Below are 18,756 nucleotides of genomic sequence, written 5' to 3' on the forward strand. Positions count from 1 at the left end.
CACACACAGAACCACTGCCCAGCTGCCGGGCTCAGGCAGAAAAGAAAACACACACCCAGGCTAAGGCTTGGCAGGTTTTATTGCTCATAAATTACTTGCCCAAACAGGGCCCTTTGAAGCACCCTGGGGCAGCAGCGCAGGGAAGCAGCCAGCCAGGAGGCAGTGCTGGCTGGGAGCAGGCTGTTCTGGGCAGGTTTAAATGCGTGTGAAGAGTAGGGCAGGCAGGGCTGTGATGCACACCCACGGGGCCCATCGCGCTCCCAGCGCTTGCAGCCAGAGCCCTCCTGGTGTCGGGGGGTCACCTCCTGCCTGGCCCCAGTTACTGCCACAGCTGAGCTGGAGGCCAGCCGCATGTCACCATAGGAGTTGGAAACCGCCCAAAGAGGGGCCCAGGCTGCGTACGGATGCTGATTGCCAGCTGGGGGGGGGGCCCTGTTTGTGTTTGGCACTGCAGGGACAACATGGTCAGCCCAACGTCACTCAAACCAGCACAGCCCAACGTGGCCCCCGCACGAGGTGGTTGACCACCTCTGTGGGGCCCCTGGGGAGCATTTAAACCGCTGAGCGGCAGCGCTCTTCGCTAGGGCGCACTACTGGGGCTCTGGCAGCGGATTTGAGGGGCTGGAGTTTGAGACAACCCTGGCAGACAGCGTGAGCACCCCCCGCGGCGCTGCACCACCCAGCTTCGCCAAGAGCAGCGCAAGGGGAGGTGCAGGTCAGGAACTACCCCAGCCTTCAAGGTGAGTTCTCCGCCCACTGCCAGAAAAGCAGGTACAGCCAACACCTGGGAGCCACGTTGTTCCCTCAGTCCCTTCCCCAGGCAGCACTCGCCGAGAGCAGCTTTCCCTTCTGTGCCATCGCAGACGCTGCCTGTGCCCGGGGTGAGGAGCTGCGCCTACAGCAATGCCCTGCCCCCCCGCTGCTTGAAACAGCACGCAGCCCTCCCCTGCGGCCGGCCTTGGCCTCCCTCCCTGCCTGGCCCATGGTGGAGCAAGCCCGGGCCCCACTCAGGCCCCGCTTCCCCTTTCTGTGCCCTCACTAGTAAGGACGTAGGCAGAGCAAAGGGCGCAGTGGACCCAGAGCTCCTGCAGCACCCTCAGCGCCAGCGGGAAGCTGATGGCCTCACCAGGTACCAGCAGGGCAGAGCTCTGAGTAACAAACCAGGGAGAGCGAGAGCCCAGCTCCAGCCAAGGCTTCACAAGGAGCTGGGCCCCTGCCCTGAGCGCCTGTGCCAGCTGTGGGGAGGGAAGTGCCTCCAAGCTGGGCTCCTACATTGTCTCAGACCTCACCTGGCAGGAGCCTGCAAGGCAGAGGTGGGGGGCATGGGAACCTGGGCTATTTCCACCACCCCACCCAGGCCCTCTCCAGTCAAACAGACCTGGAGCACAGAACTCCCCCCACCGCCCGCTCTGTAGAAGGTCTCTGGCAAGTGCTGCTGGCTTAGGACAGGGGAATGGGGCTGCTGCCCTCGGCACAGTTACAGGGCAGGGGACAGGGAGTACTAGGCCCCTCTGCCCAGCTCCACTGCTGCCAGGGGCCAGAGCCACTACAGGGAAGGGGCCGGGGCTCAGCCTCTTGCTGCCCTTGGCCCTTTAAAATAGCATCAAGCCTCTTCTGCAAACCATGGCTGGGTCAAGGCGGGGAAGGGGGCTCTGAGCCTGCTGTTAATGGGACTCCTGCTAAGTAGAGTGGCCCCCACACTGGCCCATGGCCCCACACTTATGTCTGCAGCGGGGAATCGGTCTCTGAGGCCTGGGGGCAGAGGGGTGCAGGGAGGGTCACATCTTCCTGCACCATCTCGTGCTGATGGCCAGAGCCAGCAGTGAGTGGAGGGCTGCAGCTTCCCCCCCACCTTCAAATAAGGAGCAGGAAGGGGTCAGTATGTGCCCTGCTGCTGATCTTGGGGCCTTTGGCAGGTGCTCCATCCCCAGGCCCTGGGGAGCAGAAGGGGTGCCGGAAGGTACAAGCTGTGACCCCAGGGACCGAGCTGCTGTTCTAGTGTTCCCAGGTGCTGCGCTGAGCAGAGCAAAGAAAGGGCAGCCCTGCTTCGCGCCCTTGCTCTCTGGCCCTGGACCCAGAAGAGAGAGGCTGCCGGGGATGCAGTGGGCCGGCTGGGGTAAGCAGCAGTATTGAGTTTAAACAAACGCAGCTGCAAACAAACTTCCGGAAAGCTGGACGAGCAACAAGGCGGCCACATGGGGGCAGGTGCAGCAATGGAGGCAGGAAGTGCAGGCTGGCTCCAGCCATCCGCTGGCTCAGCTGACGAAGGGAGCAGACCGGTCGTTGGTCACTGTCGGTTTCAGCTGGATGTTGGCAAAAGGGTTTCTGCAGAGAGAAAGGCAGGTACAGGTCAGGGACAGGAGAGGCAACCCTGGCTCAGCACAGAGTACAACTGGACTGCAAGGTCAGCGACACGGCCTACGCCGCAGGGCACAGGCCAGGAGAGCAGCAACCGCGCTGGCCTGCTGGCTCGGCTTTAGCACCAGCCAGACCTACCTGCAGGCCGGCGAGGCCCCCCCATGACAGGGTTTTCCTGACCACGCTCACCCCCAGCTTGGCACCGCTCTAGGAAGGAGATGGACTTGCTCTTCTCCAAGGAAAATCCCTAGCACCAAGTGCAGCTGGGCAGGGTGTGATGGGTGTCCCTCGCATTGGGGGGCGCACAGGGGAGAGGGGGACACAGTGAGACAGCAGACAAGGCTGGCCAGGGAGTGCAGAGTTGGTTCCTACACGCGGCTGCTAGGGGGGCTGGCTACTTTTAAAAGTCCCAAAGGCCGGAGCTTCCCCTGCAGGCCCTGGCATGGGAAAAGGAGGCAGTTTAAAAATCAAACAGCTTTCATGGATCTGCATCAGGCTCAGGAGCCCTGGTAATACAGAGCAGAGGGATGATCTGATCTCAGCCTGAGCAAGGGTAAAGTGCCAGCGCCAGGGAAGAAATTCAGGAAGTTATTGAGGATCTGTCTGCCCAGCTGCTGGGCACCACCGCACACAGAAGCACCTCTCGCCCCTGCAGGAGAAAAAGCAGCACCTTCCCCCCAGCTAAGCCAGCCCCTGGGGGCTCACTGATTTATCTTGCCCACCCTTGCTCCAAGAAGGGCACAGCAGCTGGGCTGAGATTTGCAAGCGGAGGTGGCACAAAAGGAGACAGACACTTGAATTGCATCCGACCAAACAATGAAACACAAACATTCCAGTTACAGGCCGCCAGCCCCCAGAAAGAAACACGGCTCAGGTAACTTCAGGGAGAGACAGACCCAGCTTTCACATACGCCTGGCTGATGCGCTTCCAAGATGCTCATTTACCGCCCCCCCGCCCCCCCCGGCAGTTGCATGGGCCTTGCAACTGCTCGAGAAACAAGCAGGGAGCTCCTGCTCTCAGCAGGCCTCCCCTTGCTGGTCAGCAGAAGCTGGAGACCCACCCCCCCTCCCCGCGACTTCAGCTCACTCCAACAAACGTTATCAGGCCTGGCACCCCCTGCACCGGACAAGAGAGCCAGGGCTGGAGGAGCCTGGGCAGAGAGCCAGGAGGAGGAAGAGGAGCCAGCAGGAAAGACAGAGACCTCAGCCTGGGCCACTTGTGCCCTGAGGGCTGCTCAGCGGGGAGAGACCTGAGGAGGTTAATGAAACAAAATGCAGATTGGCTCCCAAGACAAGAGCACAGAAATCTCCAGGGACAAAAAAAGATGGTGAAAAATCTGAGCCCCAGCTGCCCCACCCCTGGGCTTTTGTCTGCTGCAGTCCTGGAGTCACTCAGTATTTGTATCCCTCCAGGGAGAAGCTGGGTTCCCACACCACACCGCACAAGGTACAAACAGCTCTGCAGATGCAGACAGAGACCCGGCAAACACCTGCTCCTGCCAGGCTGCAAGGACAGGCACAGAGGGGACACGTTACAGCTGGGTAGGTGCCCACCGGAATGCAACTAGCATATCTCCACCTGAGCAGCAACAGCTGCATGTCCCGCCCACTTGCCCAGGAGATGCCGAGCTCAGAACAGGCCCCTCAGGCTGATTCCTTAGCCTCTCTGCCCAGCAGGCCGGCTCTCCCCCTGCTTCCTTACAGCCTCTGGCTTCCAACCCCTTTGGCACTGACTGGGCGCGAGGGGAATCAGAGAGTCAGGACACGCCTCCCTCGCTGCATGCCTGGATGGAGGACAACATGCAGCTTGGGGGAGGTGAGGGGGTGAAGGAAGACCGAAGCTGGTGTGATGTGCAACACTGCCCCAGGCGGTTTCAGACCCTCTGGGATGGGTCAGGCCAGAGAGGAGATGCCGTTTCCCCCATCACGTAGATGTGTCTCTTAACCGGAAACCCTACTGTTTGCTAGGCTGGGGGAAGCAAAGGTGGAGGTCAAAACTGGGCACAGTTCAACAACGGTAGGTTCGAGAGATACCTGGAGACAGCACTTGCTCTTCGGTGATCTCCTAGTCCTGAAGGAGGGGCCGTGCGGTGGGGTGTGCAGGAGCCACCCGGCAGGGCGCCCTGAGATGCTCCCAGCCAAGCAGGGAGGGAGTGCTTGCTTCTGAAGTACCTGAATATCGAGTTGCTCCTCTCTGGGCTGCAACCCCCTCAGCTCCATGCAGCCCTGGCTGTCAACAAGGGGCCTTAGGGAGTCTACTCTGGGTCTTCCTCAGTAATACTCCCAGCCTGGCTGCAAAGTATCTGGTCTTGCTTCTCCGTGCCCTTCTCAATGCAGTACCCCAGGGTGTGACTGCTGCTACCCACATCCCTTCCTCTGCCCGGGTCCTGACAGACCAGGTCTAGCGAAAGGTAACAAAGAGAAGCAGCCCAAATGGTCCCCGAGGGCTCACGCGTGTGTGCGTGCCCTGGGGGAGGAAATCAGGGACCAAGGAGATTGATAAAGGCTGTCAAATACCCAGGGGTGGGGACTTCAGGAGCAGGGATCTGACTTTCCTTTCTCCCCACTGTGGTTTCTGGGTTATTCCCACATTCACCAAGCAAACAGACTAGGCAGAGGCTGCCCCAGCATTCCACGGGCCGCAGTGCAGGGCAAGGGCCCTGCTGGCCGACAAACCTGCCCCCTCTGCCAAACTGCAGAGCTTAAACCCAGAACCTCAGACCTGCCCCCCCCCGCCCACTGTCACAGGGAGAGAGGCTCAGCTTTCCACAGCACTATGGGAAGGGCAATGGCTCTCACCCCCAGACCCAGTTCCTGGTGCGGCACTGACTCTCTGCTTTAAATCACGGCTTGGTTTCCAGCAAGAAGCTTAACACGCTGATTTTAAGCCAAAGTGATTAGTTTCCTACCTAGTTTATGCAGATTCTCCAGTTGCTTTTTGCCCAGGAGGCCTGGAGCAGCAATGGTGTTGCGCACGAGGAATGAAAAGGTGACTCCATGACTCACCAGGGATGAGTTAACTCTGTTTCAGCAAAGCAGTGAGCTGGACCAGAACCTGCCATCCCCTCCAAGAGTCTCAGTGCTTTAGCATGGGGGGGTGGGGTTGTACACAGAGGTAGCTGGGGCAAGGCTGGGACTCTTGGAAGAGGCTGAAGCCAGCAGATACCATGCAAGGAACTTTCTCCCCTCTGGGCCAATGCTGTTTGCTGTTCACCTTCGGGACCCACCAATATTGCAGCCGCTGGCTAGTGTTGGAGGCTACCACGGTACCAAGGATAACGTAGATACCCGAGCCTGGACAGCGGATAGCAATGGGCATTAACAGTACACTCCCCACCAGCCCCCAAACTGCTCGTCACGGTGCTGTATTTCCATTCTCTACATGATGGAGGCCTGGGAAAGGATGATGCAAAGTGGTGATCAGGTGCCCATCTCCGGAGGCGCGTTTGATGCTGTGAGAGCAGCAGGTGCTGGGACTTGCCAGAGACCTAAAACCGGCGTGTGGTGGGGAAGGGAAGGGAAGTGTCGGGTCAGGTCGGGTCGTTGTTTACAGGAGAGGGGTCTAAGAAGCAGGAGGCTGCCAAAAGGTGCTCAGGACCCAGCTCCAGCAGCACGGAACTGGAACGCTGCCCAGATTCTGCCCCAGCAGTGCAGGAGGGGAGGCAGAATGCAGCCAGCTGTGCAGAAACAGACGGGGCTAGAGACCAGCAGGTGGAGGAAGAGGAACCCATTTCTGGAGCCCCCCCTGCAAAGGCAGAGAAACTTCCACCGGCAGGCTGGGGTGCAAGCGAGCGACGGAGCCCAGTGAGGAGCTGTGCTCTGAACTGACTGGCATTGCTGGGCCATGGCTGTTAGCGAAGGACAATTCGGTGCTGGTTCGGCATTGGGCAGGCACCATCAGCAGCCGAAGGACCCATTCCACTCCCCCTCCCCCTGCCATTCACCAGCAGGAGCTGGGCCATCAGCTTCTAACCAGTCAGTACCTAGCACTGCAGGGGAGGGAAGGAGGGAGGGAGGGGGTTGGCACATAAAGCTGTGAACTTACTAACTAGTCAGGGACATCAAAACCTGGCCACTTCAATGTCAGGGCTGTAAGGGAAACAAAAGGCAGTTTGTAGGACGTGATCCAGACACACTCAGCAGCCTTAGCGACAACTAAAAAGGGGAGCTGGTTAATGAGAGCGCAGCGAGGCCAGGAGCCGTTTGCTCCCCCCGGGACTCGCTCCACACACAGGAGGCGTGCCCGGCTAGGAGGCACGCAACGCAGAGAGAGGAAAAGCAGTCTTGGTCATTAGTACTCCTCGCTTGTACAGCGCAAACTCTTCCGCATCACAACCCTCTGGTGAGGGCTGCAATGAAGGACAAACCCACTTATCCCCTCTGTATGCCAGCTATGGGGAAGAGACCCCTGTGGCATCCCTGCCTACACCAGGCTCCTCTCACAATGCACGTTTTTTCCTTCGTCCACGTTTGCAGAGGAAAAACAACAGGACTCAGTTGCTTTGGGCTACCTGCATTCAAACCTCCTGAGTGACACCCAGCTGCAGTTTGGAGAGGGCTGCATTTGGTTTTGCAGCATCAGTCACAAGCCATATTGAAAAGCAAGTGGTTCTAGGGTTAGCCTGTACTTGAGATCAGCCAGCCACTTGCAGCTTTCAAGGCAAGTCAAGATACTGGCTTATGTAGTGACTGTGTGTTTAAACACTCTGGTAGTCACCTCCAATCAGTAACTGACTTTAATGCAAGTTGCCAGACCTGCAAACTGACCAAGGAGAAAGGTCATTTTCTGACCCTCCAATATCATGGGAATGGGGGAAAAAAAACAAAAACAAAAACATAATAAAACCAAAAACCAAAAGACAAAACCAAAAAAAACAAACAAAAAAACAAAAACATCAGCGGCTGTCTGGTGATTGGTCAGTGATATTGGCATGAAAGCTGAAAAAACCACCAAGGCCCATCTCAATGCAATAAATAAAACTTTTATTCAAACAATAACTCAGTACAGGGCACATTTCTCTTCAGCTTTTAAAAAAGGTTTTTAGCACTTTACAATCTTCATACAAGTCCTGCTAATTTTCTACATTCATTCATTGAGCATGAAAGAGCCCCATTAAAAATTTTTAGCAAAATTATGACATTAAACACAGGAGGTTCTTATTATGTCTGCCCATAGTCTAGTATATAAAACAAACCAAAAAACGTGTGTGTGTGTGCGCACGTGTATTGCCAGCAATGTCCTAGTAAACAGGCATGTAAAGAGGTTTTAAAATCACATCAGGAAAAAAGAAGTGTTTACAGCTTTGCAATGAAGACGTTCACCAGACCAGAAAAGGGTTAAGTCTGTACTCTGGGTGTGGGCCATTTACAGACTTTGCTGCCCTCAGTGATTGAAAAAGTAATACCAGCGGCCACTCATTCCAAATCCTACCAGGTTTGTCTGAAGTTATCGAGACACACAGAAGGAGGACAGGATTTAGGAAGTCAGACGCTGGAATTCTTCTCTCCACCACCCCCCTCCCCACAAGAGAAGCAAAGAAACCCCAAAACAATTGTTGTCTTTTAAAGTCCAATTTCAAAATGCAAAAGTGTCTTTGGATTGCTCTGGCAAGCTGCATAAGACTTTTCTTTATCCCCCAGAGCACAAGCGTGAGGTAACAATACCTTGCTACAAAATATTTATGTATATCTATATATATTTATATATATATATATAAAACCAAAACCAACAAAAGCCAGAACAAATCTTCCAGGAACACTCACTGAGTCTGCTCTGGTAGGGAAGAGCAACCGTCTGACTCCCACCAAGAACCAAACTCTGTCTCCCAGGCCTAACCCTCTGCACTATCCGCTTTTCTTCAAACAACCTTATCAGGTTTGGTTGAATTCAAGTGGATGCCACCTAGAGAGGGAAGTGACCCAACCTCTCTAGCACCTACAGCTGCCTTCCCCTTCGAAACAGGAAATTGGCACCGGAATAAAGAGGAGAGGAGAGTTAGAGTAACAGTACGTATACCAGCGGCCATGCATATTTGTTCTGTTTTGGAAAGGAGTTCTTCCACTTTGTTCCTACCGCGGGGCTCACATGAAGCCTCAGAAAAGGGATAGTGCATCTGCCGGTAACTGTACATTGCCCCAGGCTGCCCCAAGAGCAGTAGCACACCTGGTTTGGCGGTTTCTGCTCTGAAAGGCTTGGCAAGCCCAGGGCACGGATTGTAAACCTTGGTGGGGTGGGAGAAGGTAGCAGCACCATGGTTTCCTGGGATGAGCACAAGAGTTAGAAACTCGAACTGGGAGGAAGGGGGAAAAAGAAGAGAGAGGGAAAGAAGCAGAAAGCTCTTCACAGCAGCAGTTGCCATGTCTAGTCAAGGGGTCCTCACACCGTGGATACCAAGGTGCCATTGCCGCTGTGGAACAGAAAGCACAGGAAGGCTGCCAGAGTGCACGTAGCTGCCAAGCGTCAGTGGGACGTGTCCCACAGCAGGGTCCCCTTTCTGCTGTTCGGCTTCGTCCTCTGGGCCCTCGCTCTTCCCTGCCACTTGTGCGGAAAGCAAACCCTCTCTCTGGGCAACTCCTGCAGCTGCTCCACGCTTGACTTCTCTGGCTCTGCCCCAGCAAGACAGGAGCCGCATGCAGCCCCAGGGGCTGGGTCACATCCTACTCCTCACTACTGGTTGCCATGGCACTCACGTGACAAATGGCACAAGGTTTCTTCTCTGCATTTCTACAGCACTTCAGTCCCTCCCACCCAGGCCGAGCTCAGACTAACAGGCCCCAAGTCCAGGGCACGAGGCCGCTGTCCCCCTGCTATGCAAGGCCGTCCCGAACGCAGAAGGTCCTGAATTTTAGAGATCGGCCTTCCCTTTCTGTTACACTTTGGGCCGAGCCCCCAGCAGGGCAAGGGCAGAGCCAAGTGAGCTTCAAGATGGGACCGTGCCAAGAGAAGATACTCTAGAAGTATCCAGGGCATCTCTTTAATCCAGGCTTGGCTGCCCCAGGCTGAGCCTGGGGAATTGGAGAAGTTGGCTGTGCTGCTCTCCCTCTCAGATCAGCCTGATTCTGAGAAGGGACAACTGCCCCTCTGGCCCAGAGTCTCCGAGCCAAACAGGGACCCAGGAAGAGGCCCCAGCTGGGCTCGGAACAGGCCCACAAGCTAGATACCTTCCAGCTCTTCTCTGAGGAGGAGGCTGCGGGTTGCCCCACGCTTGGATGACAAGTTCAGATTTATGAATGCCTTAAAAGAAACAAAACCAAAAACCTAACCCCATCATTAGCTCTGGTTACCTCTAACCTGCCCCAACCAGAGCCTGGGCACAACCGTGTCCCAGAACATGTCCTGCAGAGGGATACTGCAGCCTTGGCTACCGTCTGCAGCGCTCCGAACAGCACAGATGGACTTTACTGAACGCAACGCGGGAGGGAGAGGGGCTTACCTGCTGCCAGCTCTTGTCCCGTAGTCCTCGATGCCCTAGAGGAAAAGAAATTCGCCGTGAGACGGGCATGGCCAGAGGGCAGTGGCAGGAGACGGACAGAAGCTGATGCACTGGGCCCCCATGGCTCTCGGGTGCAGAGCTGAAGCATGGGGTATTAGCCAGCGGCTCATGATGAAGGTGGCTTAATGCAGCATGGAGTAAAGTGACGCTCGGCTCAGCAGAGCGTGCGACTTTACACGACATGGCGGGTTACAGCAAAGGCAGAGGGAACCGAGCTCCTGCCCTCCAGCTCCACCTTGCTACAGAGACCCCGTAACCCCCCCGGCGTGTCGCACGCGCTTGGGAAGGGCCAGCGTGAGACGTTTGGCGCGCACTGGTGAAATGGTCTGTGAAATGTGCGTTTCTCTTGGCGCCGAATCCCACCAGAAACCGCAGTGCTCTGGGCCGTCGGCTCCTTGGAGCAGTACTGACTATGGCGCACTTGGCAGGGCAGCGGGAGGTGGGCAGCTATACTGTGGCTTGGTGCACGGTATATTCCACCCCGGGCCAGGGTTCGGGCAGAGGGAGCAGGGGCAAGCAGAGTGACTGCAGCGGCTCTCTCCTTGGTGAGCTATGCTGGGTTAGGTGTCAAGACAGAGTCCCACACCTGGGATCCACAAGCTGACTGCTTATGATACAAATCTCTATCCTGGCCCAACACCCCATGGAGAACCAGCTGGTGCCAAGCGAGCTGAACAAGGATGATGTATGACTGCTCCCCCCATCCTGCCTCAGTTGCAGCCACTGAAGTGGGGCCCTGCTCCCCCATTTGGAGGGGGACTTTTGCAAGCTCTTTGTGGAGCGGCCTGGGAGCAAACATGCCAGTCCCCCACTTGCTGCCTCAAGAGGGAGCTGATTTCTAACTCCGGGAGCGTGGCCACCCTGGGACTTCAGCTGGCAGTGGCTGCAGCCAGCCTCAGATCTATTTAATATCGTCGCTGGCTTCTCCTCCCTTCCAGCCAAGTCAGTCCGCTGGCCCCATCGGTGGCCAGGACCCACAGGAACTTGGCCACTGCCCAGGAAGCTGTGGAAGGGTGGATCTGGACAGACAGCCTGGTTTTAAGGCAAAACCCTTCCACCTCCTGCGCCCAAGGAAGCCGTTCCGAGTTACCTCATCTACCAGTCCCCCTCTCCTCTCCCACAGCATCCCCATCTCCCGAGCCAGCGCTTCCCCAACCTGGTCTGTCCAGCAGCCTCAAACCTCATTTGTCTAAAGCATGTGTCAGAGCCCCTGCTACATCACAGCTGGCCTCGGGTCAGGCCCCAGAGGCTTCTCCGCCTCAAAAGCCTCTGAACACGACGGAGAAGAGGAGCTGAGCTGCCCTGCCCTGTGAGGAACACATTTCTGGTGGGAGGCTCTCATAGAAGCAGCAAGTGTTGCCAGCTGGGAGTTTATGCCGCCATTTTGTGCCGTTCTGTTCTGTGCGGCTCACCCCTCTTGGCCAATTGGCGCATCTTTGCCAGGCTCTTCAGTTTCCCTCTCCCGCCACAGGTTTCGAAGTGGAGGGGAGGTTAGAACCCCGCCCCCGAGAGGGGGTGGAAGGAGAGACCAAAGCCCTGGGTAAGCCACAAAGAAGCACCTGACAAAAACAGCAAAGGCTGGTAAACCCCAGCGGCAACATTGCTTTTGTTTGGACTTACAGTTGACCTAGTGTACGGCTTGTAGCGAGCCGACGGTAGCTGGCACAGGCCCCGGGAGTATTCTTTAATTGCACAACCATAGGGCATAAGGTAATCCTACAAATAACGAACACAGGCCAGTTGGAGCGCCAGCCACAGGCCAACATCAAGAGACGACGTTTAAAATGGAATGGTAAAATCCCAGCGAGTTTGACACATCCACTCCTGCTCAATGAGCCCTTCCAGGTGCGGCAGCCTGGGCTTCGCGCACTCGGATGCAGACTCCGGCGTGGACGCCCCATCCGCGCTCTGCTGCGTACCAGAGAAACCAGGCAAGGCTCACTGTTCACAACGGAGGAGACCACCAGCAGAGGCAGGCCCGGCCCCAGGGTGGGGGCAGGCCCTGTGCTCGTGCTTTCCCACTGGCTCCCCCCAGTTGGCCGGCCTTCACGGGCACGTTGGAGGGGCTGATGGGAGCAAACCGGCAGGCTGAGGCAGACCCCCGGCCAGAGCTCTGGCATGTCCATACCGGCACGTGGCACGTCCTTACGGATTAACGCAGCCATCCACAGCAGAGCTGGAAATCGCTACCTTAACCGAGGATTTTGCAGCCTGAGGCTACCCAAGAGGAGTTAGGTCAGAGGAGCTGGTGGTTTCTTAGGGATTTTTTTATACCTCTTCTTTTCCCTCGAAAGTCTTCCTCAAATGCAAACATTCTCAGGGCTTAGATCAGGCCGGAGGGCCTAGGTGAGTTAGGAACCTGAAGTCCTACTTTGCAAATGGATGTGTGGCCAGATTTGTAAAGGTGTTTCGGTGCCTAACTCCCAATATGTTGATAAAGGTTCAACACCTAAATACCTCCAACAGCCTGGCCTGTGGGAGCCAGAGAGAGACTCACTGGAAGTGAGCCAATGCTGGGGGCATGTGGGGCTCATGGATGCTGTTACTGTGGCACTCGCTGTGGCTGGAGCCCCAGGCCTGAACTCCCAGTGGAGCATGGCCCCTTCTGCCTGAGGCAGGTGCCTGGCCCTCCCCACCTTGCCCTGGGGCCTGCGCAACCTGTCGGCCCCCCTGCCAAGAGTGAATCGAATTTGGGCTCCCCACGCATTTGTGGGGGTGGGACGCAAGCACCTGGGCGAGTTGCACCCCAGATCTCCTCCTGCCTCCCCCAGGGACTGCGTGCGCGCCTGACTGGCTGCAGCAAGTGCACTAACCCAGCAGCTTCGCCCCCATGCCTACAAGTCAGTGCTCCCAGCGCAGCCATTCCCACCGCACGCCAGGGCTGCTCGGGTTGGTTTTTTACCCTCTCCTGGCCCCGCCCCACACACACTGCAGAACGCCCGTTCCCATCCAGCCCTCCCCCAGAGGAGAGCCGCCCCCCAGCTGCCGGCAACCACAGCAACGGGCATGTGTGTCCCTGGGTTACCGACGCCCCCAGGCGCCCAGCAGCTCACCTGGGAGAAGGCAGGCACAGCCATGCTGTAGGGCCTTGGTTTGAACGTGCTGGCGGGCTGGGCAGGGAAGACCCGCGAGGAGGGCACGCCGTAGTCTGGCGGAGGGAGGGCGATGTCGTCCTTATCCAGCAGGTTGCCTGTGCTGCTGCTCTTCCCCTGCTGCAAACTACAACGGGAAAACCGCCAGTCAAACCACCGCCACCCACCCACGCTTCCCTGGGGACCTGGCCCATGGCACGAGGCTCACAGCACAGCTGTCACAAGGAGCCTCAAGCAGGGAGCACAGTGAAACCAAGTGGCACATTTCCTTAAATGCTCACTAAGCAGCAGCCTCTCACCATTGGGAAGGGGCCCTCGGAAAGCTTGCGGCCCTCTGCAGGGCTGTTGTAGCCATGTTGGCCCCAAGGCATTAGAGAGATAAGGAAGGTCAGATCATATCTTTTATTAAACCCACTCTTGCTGGTGAGAGGGAGGCAAGCTTCAGAGCATGCACCAAACTTTGCTTGGAGAGCAGGTTTCCCCCCTCCACAGTTGCTTCTTCACCAGTTCTCAGTCTTCTCTGGACCACAGCTTACCCATCCCTCTTGCCTAGAGCACCTCCCAGTTGTCAGCAGCAATAGTCGGGGCAAAAAAAAAATCACAGCATCCCCCTCGGTCATCCCTTCGAAGGCATTTCTAAACACTGCCATCACCACCGCTCACCCCCGGGAAACGCAGAGCGGCTCTGAGGTTGGGGAGAGAACTGCATGCTGACTTTTGGATCTCTCCCCCTCACTGGTATTAAGCCCTGACCACCACCTTGCTGCCCAGTGGACTATTAATCTACCCGTTTCACTCAGGTGGTGATCCACTCCATCGCAGGGAAAGAGACCCCCTTGCATGTTGGGATGCCTGCAGTGCACCGATTGACAACCTGCAGCCGGGGGCTGGGTGTGGCCCATCGGGGTTCCAGGTGTACCCCACAAGACATTTTATTTATCGTTGCTCACACGCAGGGTTGCGGAGTTCTGCTGCTTTCCCTCCGCCTAGGGCTTTTCCTACTGGTATTACTGAAGTGACAGGCACAAAGCAAGGGCTTGTGAAGTGAGGTGTGTGCCGATTGCAAGCCTCACTGCCTGGGAGAGCCCCGAGCACCCCCACAGCCAGTGACAGCACCGCTCCGGTCCAATCAGCACGCGCTGAGAAGTCTACATACGCCAGCCAGTGAGCAACACGGCCCTGGCTCAGGAACCATCTGGGTTCCGACAGTCTTGTGGAAGGAGGGTGGCTCATGTGACCCACTCACTAGCCCTGGGTGCCCATCGCTGCTGCAGAGGGAGGCGCCATGTGTTTTGGCCCAGCCCCTCTGGTCTACGTTTATCCCTGGGTTCCCTGCTCCTCTGGAATGGAACCAACTCACGAGCCCTTTTAGCCAGTCACCATCAAGCTCTCCCGACTCCTCGTACTGCCTGTCACTACAAGAGGCGGCGAGCCCTTCGGATTCTGCCGTCACGGAGAAACACCACAGACCCACTGCCATGAGATAGCTAGAGAGAAGCTGTGGATCACCACGTGCCCAAACGCAGGAGAACCTCTCTTCAGGCAACACTCCTGGTGATGCTGCCCACCTGAAAGCCTCCAAATGCCCCGAAGGGCGACAAGGTCCTCCCTCAACCTCTGCTGCACCCTGGGACACCTAGAGCCTTTTCTTGGGACCTTCCTGCGTCATACGTGACCACGTGTGATGCGACACGTCCCGCTTCCCTTCGCGCTGCTCTGTTACTCAGCTGCAGACGTGACTTCTGGAAAAAGTCACACAAAGCTGCCAAGACAAGTTCAACACAGCCGGGGAAAGCACAGTGCCTCAGGACCCACAAGCCTGCCGGTCAGCGCTGGTATCTTTTCCCTAGCCCCCAGGGAACGCCAGCAGCTCTCATGTCGCACCAGCAGCTGGGGCAGTCTGTTCTTGGCGTTTTTACCTCATGTGAGCCCTGTTGCTTCCATCGCTGTCAAGAACCCGCGTGTAGGAGAAAGGGAACCAGCCTCTCCTGTAAGGCAGAGCCACAAGACAGAGTCAGACCTGGCCTGTCACATGCAGTCTGTGTGTTCTGCTCCAGCTACAAGCCACGCTAGACTATGGCCGCAGGGACCATCCTGCGGACTGCTTGCTCAGTGTGCTACGTGCAGCAAGCCGATACCTCCAGTGTGGTCCAAACCCCGGACCCTACTGCCACTACTGAAAAAGGCCCACTCCCTGCCAAGAAAGCCCCCCCTTAGACTCTCCCCTTTGCCCCCTCCCCCCACTGCAAAGGGGGGCGGACTTTTGCAGGCAACAGAATGCATTTTTTCCTAAATAGATTTTGGTGTGCGGGACTAGAACGGCTTCTCGCTCTCAGGCCGTTGGGAGCAGAGTGCTGGGCCCAGCAACAGTCTCACCAGGTCACAACCCTGCTGAGACCATCTGGAGCACTGGCTTTACTGGGAGGCTCTGCGACGCTGATTGGGGGGTGATTTACGGTTGCTGGCGTTAACCGAGGGCTCCCCAGACATGTCACGATTCTGCCACTAGCAACAGCCCCGGGCTCACCCCAGCTTGTGCCGTACAGATGCGAAACTGGGAGGAAGCGTAAAGACAGGCAGCCCCACAGTCCCAGAGCTTCACAAGCACCAGCCATCAAGACAAGATAAGCTGCTCGGACACCTTGTTCCGTAGTAACTGAGCAGCACAACAGGCGGCCAGGAAATACCAGTGGGCAGTGAAGTCATTTCAGGGCATCGGCCACTCCCATTTTCCAAGCTAGGTGCTGAGGGAACCTGCCGTTCTGGGGCATTCACGGACACTCACATTTTTGTTTTCTCGCTCTCCCCATAGTGCCATCCATCTCGAGCCTCGGGCACCAGCAGCGTGATGAGGTCTCCCTCCTTGAAGCTCAGAAGGGTGGTGTTATCCCCCGCTGCATGGGAGAAGATGGCTTGGACTCTCATCCGGCCATTCCTCTCCAGGCCAGCAGCCATGGAACTGGAGCGCGGCAAGGTCTTGTTTTCAGCTGGGGAGACACAGAGAAAGCCCCAAGATCACAGACCACGTGGCTGACCACAGCCTAGCTACAGTTTTCTTCTGCAGCACGGAGAGTCCTTAATCTGCCCGGGCTCACCCAGCATTGCAATTAAAGCAAAACGAGCCCCCATTTAGCCCATGCAGCTCCCACTCTTGGTGATTTTTTAACTGTAGGCACCCATCCCACTTCATTCACTCCTTCCACAGGTCTTATTAACGATAGGTGACTCCTCCACATTTCTCCTCCCCCTGCCAGATATACAGCCTGTGTTTTCACTTTTGTTCCAAAATCTGAAGTGGGTCTTACAATTGCATTGATTCAGTAATGAGTTCTCATGGCTTAGTCACTGCCTTTTTTTGTGAAGCTACAGACCGACACAGCTCCCTCTTCGAGGCTGTAGGTTATAAAGAGCGTAGGTTGACGTACTCTGTGGACCCAGACTGATTGGGGCAGTTCCCCTCCCTCTCTCCCCAAAAGACAGCATTTATTCACACGGTCAGAACATTAACTTAATAGCTGCACCCCATCTGAGGATACTTCCTTCACACCCTCAATGTAAGAGAGACACTTCTAGGCAAAGGGATTCCTCCAAACAGTATGCAAAGAGGTCTGTTTGCCATGGGGCATGCCCAGGTGGTGTTAATTATCCCAGATGCTTTGTTAAGAGATGTTAACATTCGCCAAGGGGAAAAGCCCAGCCAGGAGTTGTATGACCCTCCTGAAAACATGCCCACACGGTAAGCAGAAAAGCAAACTAAAGGCTTAGTCTGAGAGCATGCCCACTTCCCCATCCAATACCCAGCGGCATCTCTGTACAGAGATTACTCCTGCATATGACTGTAGGTATGAGAGGAACAAAGTCAGCAGGCTGTGCCCCCCCCGATCTTTGGCCTAATCCAGTAACTCTATGATGTAACACCCAGAGGACTGATCAGAGCCAGGGGCCGTATTGTGCTAGATGTTGTACAAACACAACCAAAAGAGACGGCTGCAGTCTGGAAGAGCTTGCAGTCCCTCCTGGTGCTCTCATAGTCCTTCAGATTTGCTCATCAGGAATCTCACCATAAGGCTTAAAGATTTTCCTTCCAAAGGACACTGCAGCCCAAATCTGCTCCTGTTCTTTTCTAATCCTGTGCAGAGAGAGGTGTGGAAAAAGGCCATATGACCTCACATGGCTGCTGGGAGAGGCGTGAATTCTTCAGCAACGAGGCGGTAAGCTAACCCTGCAGTTGCAGTCACCATGCAACGCTTCGGTAAGGGTCTGTCTACATCAGAGTTATTCCAGAACAGCCTTTCCAGAGTCATTTTTCCCCAAAATAAACTATTCTGGAATAACATGTCCCCACTACAGGGGTGCCCTGAAACAAAGTAAAACGTATTCAAAATAAGTGCCTGCTCCCAACGTTACTTTTGAATCGCAGCCATTATTTCGAAATAACTTTGCTGTGACTGAGGCAGCCACCACTCTCACTCAGGCTTTTGTACTCCTGGAGCCCAGCCTGCCTCCTCTCTGGGTTAAGACGAAAAGACTGAGCAGCTGCTACTGCCGTCAGCACCTGACCTGTAACCCACTGGCAGACACAGCTACGTGGTAGTGCTGCTTACTGGTGGCGTAACTGTTTTTCGGGGTAACGCTCTTGCGCACAGGAAGCGTATTGGAGTACGAGTCACTCAGTTGCTTCTGATGCTGGGGAGGAGAGAGAGATTTTGGCTGGGCAGCCTTCATCTCAGGCCAGCGGCTGTAGTCCTCGCTCTCCGGGCCCGAAACGCCATTCATTACAGGAATGGTTTCTTGTGCCGACATCCGCTGGAGAAAAGAAGGGCAGTGGGAGATTTCAGCCTCAGAGATGTTGAGTTACAGTAAAGGACCTACACACGCCTTAGGAGAATACGCAGTCAGGCCTGGGTCTATTGTGCCTAGTATCCTGCCTCCGGTCAGAGCCAGACCATAATGCTTCTGGATGAGGGGGAAGCCATCCCCTGGGCAGCCTGGCACAAGGGATCAGATCCCTTCCCCATGCCTGAGGTGGGCCTGGCAAGTGGAGATACAAAATACCCCTCTCAACAGGATGTACAGAGCTCTGCAAATCCGCAGAGAGCTGCTCTCTGTCTGGAGGTATCCATATCCGCATCCACAGATGGGGGCGAAATGTCCACAACGACTTCTACACCTATGCAGGCGCAGAGCCAAACGCTGTATTTGGAACCCTGCAAATTTAGGGACATCAGCCTCCCTGGACGTACAAGTCCACCGCTCGTTTTTGTGGCTGTGGATTCAAGTGCTGGGCTCAAAGGACGTTTAGTAAGATATGCTGGCATTCAGACAGCCCCTTTATAAGCCTGCCTGGAGGACTTCAGTTCAGCCCACTCTGGCAGTAAGTCGCACAGACTGCCTGCTGGGAGTGGAACCTCCTTTGATTTACGTGGCTTAGCAGCTTTCACCGGAGTATGGAGCCTCCAAGGTGCCCTCCCCAACCCTTCTTGAAAGGTTGTGGAATTCTAGTTTTTGCAGCTTCTCCCTGGGGGGGGGGGGGGGGGGGGTGTCGAACTATGATCCTTCCACCCCCTCCACCTGGGTGTTGCGAATCCTGGCTCTCCTCACGGAGCGGCACCGAACGTTACCCAACCCTCTGGGACAGGATAAAGCAGGATGGTCCATTACACACTGGCCCAAGGCGCCCTCCTTCTCGAGTGTGAAGTGAGGGACTCCCTGGATGCCCCACTGCTGCCGGCTGCCCAAAGCTAATTGGCAGGGGACTTGCCCCATGGGTGGAAGCCAGTGAGAGTACACTAGGCTCACAACATCCCTAACTT

At 56.2% G+C, this 18,756-nt stretch overlaps 1 protein-coding gene across 4 annotated transcripts in view; it reads right to left on the reverse strand.

Annotated features, from left to right (window-relative positions):
• Window positions 1-67: 67 nt before the first annotated feature.
• BAIAP2 (BAR/IMD domain containing adaptor protein 2) overlaps window positions 68-18,756 on the reverse strand; it is an 87,290-nt gene continuing 68,601 nt past the window's right edge. For 2 of the 4 annotated variants that reach the window (XM_075014497.1, XM_075014493.1), the window contains exons 9-14: window positions 17,548-17,749; window positions 15,729-15,930; window positions 14,863-14,931; window positions 12,905-13,070; window positions 9,792-9,826; window positions 68-2,325 (exon numbers count right to left, since the gene is read on the reverse strand). In XM_075014497.1, coding sequence (XP_074870598.1) covers window positions 2,256-2,325; window positions 9,792-9,826; window positions 12,905-13,070; window positions 14,863-14,931; window positions 15,729-15,930; window positions 17,548-17,749 — 744 coding nt within the window. In that variant the 3' untranslated portion in view covers window positions 68-2,255. Of the gene's footprint in view, window positions 2,326-6,403; window positions 6,448-8,602; window positions 8,766-9,791; window positions 9,827-12,904; window positions 13,071-14,862; window positions 14,932-15,728; window positions 15,931-17,547; window positions 17,750-18,756 lie in introns of those variants that run through there. The other 2 variants (XM_075014496.1, XM_075014495.1) reach the window with 2 other exon arrangements.

The sequence above is a fragment of the Carettochelys insculpta genome, chromosome 20, assembly GCF_033958435.1.
Source record: "Carettochelys insculpta isolate YL-2023 chromosome 20, ASM3395843v1, whole genome shotgun sequence".
In the NCBI taxonomy this organism is placed as follows: domain Eukaryota; kingdom Metazoa; phylum Chordata; order Testudines; family Carettochelyidae; genus Carettochelys; species Carettochelys insculpta.